The following is a 6,136-nucleotide window of genomic DNA, read 5'->3' on the forward strand; positions in this document are numbered from 1 at the left end:
CACAGGGGCCCCACAAGGGTGCATGCTCAGCCCCCTCCTGTACTCCCTGTTCACCCAAGACTGTGTGGCCACGCACGCCTCCAACTCAATCATCAAGTTTGCAGATGACACAACAGTAGTCGGCCTGATTACCAACAGTGACGAGACAGCCTACAGGGAGGATGTTTGGGCCCTGGTGGAGTGGTGCCAGGAAAATAACCTCTCCCTCAATATCAACAAAATTAAGGAGCTGATCGTGGACTTCAGAAAACAGCAGGGGGAGCACGCCCCTATCCACATCGACGGGACCACAGTGGAGAAGGTGGAAAGCTTCAAGTTCCTTGGCGTAAACATCACCGACTATCTGAAATGGTCCACCCAGACAGACAGTGTGGTGAAGAAGGCGCAACGGTGCCTCTTCAACCTCAGGAGGCTGAAGAAATTTGGCTTGGCCCTAAAGACCCTCACAAACTTTTACAAATGCACAATTGAGAGCATCCTGCTGGGCTGTATCCCCGCCTTGTACGGTAACTGCACCAGCCGCAATTGCAGTGGTTGGTGCGGTCTTCCCAACGCATCACCGGGGGCACACTGTCTGGCCTCCAGGACACCTACAGCACCCGATGTCACAGGAAGGCCAAAAAGATCATCAAGGACATCAACCACCCGAGCCTCGGCCTGTTCACCCTGCTACCATCCAGAAGGTGAGGTCAGTCAGTACAGTTGCATCAAAGCTGGGACCGAGAGACTGAAAAACAGCTTCTATCTCAAGGCCATCAGACTGTTAAATAGCTATCATTAGCTGGCTACCACACGGTTACTCAACCCTGCAACTTAGAGGCTGCTGCCCTATATACATAGACATGGAATCATTGGCCACTTTAATAATGGAACACTAGTCACTTTAATAATGTTTACATACTGCTTTACTCATTTCAAATGTATATTCTGTATTCTATTCAACCTTATTTTAGTCAATGCCACGCCGACATTACTCGTCCTAATATTTATATATTTCTAAATTCTATTATTTTACTTTTCAATTTGTGTGTATTGTTGTGAATTGTTAGATACTACTGCACTGTTGGAGCTAGGAACACAAGCATTTCGCTACACCCGCAATGACATCTTCTAAAAATGTTTATGTGACCAATAGAATTTCATTTGATTTGGAAGGACAGCTTATGGAGTTAATTTAACACCCCATAGGGCCTCTTGGACTTACTGGGACTTCCATATTCTCTCTCTGCACAAGGAATCCCATTGAAACTGTGATTTCAAAACATAAAGCAGACACTGCATTAGGGCCAACACCATGAAGTGATTGCACCATGAACCTTTAAAACACAAGACATGAATATTGATGGAACCCTTATCGTAACATTTAATTAGCAATTACTTAAAACGTAACAGGTAACAAAAATGAAAAGGATTCAGGCATAATTTAACAGTCCTTTGATCAGAAGGCAGATCTTCAGTTGATTTGATTGTGTGTCATTGACATTGTATAAGTCATCCTTTGAATGGGGACTGCAGTTACTTCCCAAGTTGCTAAAGGGAGCATTGATTTCAAACACCTAAAGGTTGGTACTGCTCCACCATGGCTAAAGTCCATGTAATGTTATGGGCAAGCCTGTGACAATGGGGAGGGAGGCGTGCTAAAGAGTTATGTGACATGGTGTTAGGGAACGATTGAAAGATCACTACTCCGCTAACAAGGTCAATGCTAAAGTCAATCGGGAGCCTGTGACCCCCATTGCAGTCCCTATAGTGTGTAATACAAACACATCTAACATCTGCACTCTAACTCATGTGAGGAATGTGGGTGAGAGGACTAGGAGTGTTTCATTGGAGTTGAATGGAAGGAAACATCCCCTCAGACAGACAGACATTCCATGGAATTACCAAGAGTTTTGTGTGGTCTATATAAAACAAAAGACACGTCATTAAATCAGGAATCATGACGCTAACACATTTTCTAAAAATTTCATTGCTACAAATTATACAGTACACAATTATAGTAACACAAACACATATACAGGCGTATACCATTTTTTGGTCTGTGGTGTGAGTTGATTTGTTCCGATACTTTAAAAAGCACAAGCCATAAAAGTTATATCCGAATGATTGCTTTTCCTCAACAGCGTCATGACAGTCAAGCTTGCATAGTTTGCATAGCTAAATATGAAGCTGCATGTGATGCTTCTTTAACAAAGTTGACATAAATAGTCATTTGCGACACCATACTTAGAAATGAGCTCAATTGAGCATTAAAAACCTCAGCATTTTTTGAAAGACCCACACCCAGATTTCATGGACTACAAAAATGCTAAAAGCTACAGTACAGTCCTTTGGCTTTGGTTTTAGATGGAACTGGTGATATATCGACAGTATATTCCCACAGCATCCGTAAATATAACCAGATGCATTCAACAACAATCCCAATGGACGGTTTCTATTGTACCTATAGTGCAATCATAGGCCTATATAATGTGCTTTGAGATCAGTGTAAGCAACAATTATGCAGTTTTTTTCTACCACATGTAAAGGACCCTATGAAAGGGATTAGTGTTTTTTTAGTATTGCTTCCCTGTTCTTCTCTTTCAACCGATATTCCACAGAAACATTCAAGTGTTCAGAGTCCCAGTACGGCAACAGAGTGGCAATGGGACGGGAGGAGACAGATACAGTACAACAACCATCACTCTCTTACCTTTTTCCTATCTCTTATTTATTTAACAGTTTATTTATGTACAAGTCTTTCCTCATTCGCCTATTTAAACATGTGACTGCACCCCCTTGCTGGGATTGGGCGCGCCCTGCTTGTCGTGCGCTCCGGAGATCCAATGGTAGCAGTTGGTGGCGGTCTTGTTGCGCGGCGTGATGGTGCAGCGGGTGCAGTAGATGATACCCAGTGCCACCATAATAATGATGAAGATGCAGAGGGGCACCAGGAGGCCCACCAGCAGCCAGTTGCCACCACCCTGCTTCTGGCTGCTCTCGTCCTCCTGGGGCGGCTCCCTCTCATTCAACCCCTCCACCTCCACCACGCCCTGGTTGGGGGTGATTGGGGTTTTGGGAGCCACAGGAGGAGGCAGGGAGGGGGTGTGCTGGCCCTGGTTCTCACCCTGGCCCTGATCCTGCTCTGGAAGGGAAGTCACCTTCCCATTGTCAATGTCCCCCTCTTCCTCATTATCATCAGTATCATCATAGTTGGACGCGGGGACGTGCTGGTCAGTGATTGGCTCCTGCGACGTGGTGAGTACTTGATCCTGGCTGGCAGGGCTGAACCAGAGCCAGTTCCACGCCCCTCCCGAGATAGTAGAAGTATGGAGGACTGAGGAACTGGTAGTGGTTTCGTCATCCTCCTCCTCATACCAGTCGGACGTGGGAGTTGGGCTGGGGGTAGAGGTGGGTTCAGGGCTGGGAGAGGGACTGGGCATAGACTCTAGCTCGGGCTGGACCTGGGCTGGAGAATTCAAAGTCATGGTGCTCCAGTCCGGTGTATACTCCTCCTCTTCTTCTTCCTCCTCCTCGGGCTCTTCCATGGGGGGGACCATGAATGAGTTGTGGTTTGGGACTGGCTCCTCCTGGGGTGCGCTGGTGACCCAGATTACATCATTCTCCACCCTGGGGGGGTCTGTGAGCCAGTCCAGGGACTCTTCCGTCTCCAGAGGCCAGTCAGTGTTGGTCTGCGCAGGGGTCCAGGGGTACACGGGTTCGTGGGGGTCCCACATGGAGCCGGGATGGCGGGTGACCCAAGGGTAGGAGGGAGTGGCTGCTGGGAATGAGTCCTCTCCCTCCCCTATCTTCCTGCAGGAGAAGTGGTCAGAGAGTAGCTCGTAGCCCACCTCGCAGTAACACTCGAAGCCCCCCTCGTAGTTCACGCACATCTGCTGACATGTCCCAGGGATCTGACACTCGTCAGTGTCCTGGCAGTGGGAAGGCTCCTCGGTAGGAGGGGAAAAGCCCAGGTGACAGTGGCAAACGTGAGAGCCGGGTGTATTCTCGCAGGCATGTTCGCACGGGTCCTCCATACACTCGTCCACGTCCTCACATTCGCCCTCCTCAACCGGTCGGTAGCCCTCGCGGCAGCGGCACTCGAAGGTCCCCGGGGAGTTGATGCACAGCTGCTCGCAGGGGCTCTGCAGGCACTCGTCCACGTCCAGGCAGCCGAGCTCATCCGGGGAAAGCATGTAGCCCTCGGGGCAGGCACAGCGGTAGCCGTCCGACAGGGGCAGGCATTCAAACTCACAGGGGGCACTGTGGCACGGGTCGGCAGCGACGCATGTTTGCCCGTCATCGCCGAGCTGGAAGCCGTCCGAGCACTCGCAGTAGTAGTGCTCCCCGGCCTCCTGGCAGAAATGCTCGCAGCCTCCGTTGTTCCGATCGCACCAGCTCTTCTCTCCGGTGTCGGAACAGAGGGGCATCTCCCTGGACCACCCCACAGTGCCATCCTCCCTTAGCATACATAGAACAGACTGCTCTACCTTGGAGCCCCCCGGGCAGGGCACCGTGGCTACAGATCCAAAGGGGATGTGGGTAAGGAGGCTACTGAGGAGGCTGAAGGGGGTACTATAGAGGGTATTGCCGCCCCCCTCGCTCCAAACCGCCGGGCACATGCCTTTGTACGTGTAGCGGCACAGGTAGCCATCCACTGGCACCGAACACGAGCCGTCCAGCCATTTAAAATGTTCATGCTGCTCGTGGGCTGCTGTGCCATAGGTCATAACCACACAGCGTGGGGCTGAACAGGTACTGGGCGAGTCATCCCGCAGCCAGTTGGTGTAGCGGGTATCTTGGTCACCTGTAGTCCAGGAGAACCCACGGAGAGGGCGAGAGGCGGTACACTGGCGAGGCTGTCTCTGGAGACCGATCCACACCTGGACCTTGGTCCTCGGGCCGCGTAGCTCCACGCCAGATAAGAGAGCAGCGATAGTGTCAGCTTCCTCCTTGAGTTTGACTGTGGCCAGGTTGCCTCCCTTCTCCTTGCAGCTCCTCCAGGAGTCCAGGAAGGTCTTGCGCTGGAAGTAGACCACGAAGCAGCCATCCTTGTTGCACAGAGCGTCCCTCTCTTGTAGATCCTGGCCCCATACAGGGCGAGTATAACAGAACAGACCCAGTAGTGAGAGGACTAGAACAGCAGCACACCGCACTGGGGAACCCATTGCTAGTTCACTCTCCACGGCTCACTTCTCCAACTCTCTCTCTTGTTCTCTTTTTTGCCCACTCTATACTTTGCTTGATTTTTTTCTCTCCTCTTAATTTTTTTTGTATTTGTTTCGTCTTGTTTTTTCCTTAATACACCAACTTTTCTCTTCTCATCTGCACTTTACCTCTCAAAACTTCTCTCTCTCTCTCTCTCTCTTTCTCTCTCCGACTTCTCACTCTTCTATGCTGGAGTTGAGTGCTTGCAGATTGTCCCCAGATTTCAGAAAGAGAGAGAGAGGGAGGGTGGGCAAAAGGGGAAGGAGTGAGGGAGGGAATTGAAAAAAGAATTGTACGTTTTTGCTAGTGTGTGTGTGTGTGTGTGTGTGTGTGTGTGTGTGTGTGTGTGTGTGTGTGTGTGTGTGTGTGTGTGTGTGTGTTGCCTTTGAGAGTCTTGGGGGGGGGGTTGGGGAAGTGCAGTGTGTGGTTTTTTTCTCAGAGTGTCTCGTATGGTTTTCATAAGTCAGTTTATGGAAATGGCTTGGGACCCAGCCATTTACCCCCCATCTCCCCCCCACACACACACAGGCACACACACAAGCACATACACACACAAACACTCACACCATCCCCACCAGGCCTTCAAGGCAAATCCAGTTATGACAATTAAACATGGTTTTGTTTCTTCAATAATTCAGTGAGCAGGAGGAAAGAGATTATCCGACAAAGCCCTTTCTGTGTTCCAAGAACCCATCAGTCTCTTCCCCGGGCCTTTGTCTCCTTTCAGTCCACCGCTAAAGTTTTAATTTTCTATCTTTTCTTTGTTCTGCCTTTCTTCCCTCTCTATACATTTGTTATTTTCTTGTGTGCTTAACCTGACAGATGGGTTCAAATACTTTCTCAAGTTATTGTCATCTTAAATTGTTGACATGGAGAGAGTTTGTCGAGAGAACATGAACACTGTTTGCTTAAAAGCTGGAATTCTTTAAAGGCCCCAGTGCAGTCAAAA

The 6,136-nt window shown here is 49.5% G+C and overlaps 1 protein-coding gene across 1 annotated transcript; it reads right to left on the minus strand.

The window, feature by feature from the left end:
* Positions 1-1,339: 1,339 nt before the first annotated feature.
* Positions 1,340-5,404, minus strand: LOC106577513 (endosialin). The gene has a single exon (XM_014155606.2). The coding sequence runs from the start codon at positions 5,145-5,147 to the stop codon at positions 2,757-2,759; it is 2,391 nt and encodes a 796-aa protein (XP_014011081.1). The 5' UTR covers positions 5,148-5,404; the 3' UTR covers positions 1,340-2,756.
* Between the last annotated feature and the right edge of the window lie 732 nt (positions 5,405-6,136).

Source organism: Salmo salar, chromosome ssa18 (assembly GCF_905237065.1).
Source record: "Salmo salar chromosome ssa18, Ssal_v3.1, whole genome shotgun sequence".
Lineage (NCBI taxonomy): Eukaryota > Metazoa > Chordata > Actinopteri > Salmoniformes > Salmonidae > Salmo > Salmo salar.

Bases quoted from the DNA above. Each gene is read 5' to 3' on its own strand.
- LOC106577513 (XM_014155606.2), bottom strand. From the start codon at position 5,147: ATGGGTTCCCCAGTGCGGTGTGCTGCTGTTCTAGTCCTCTCACTACTG.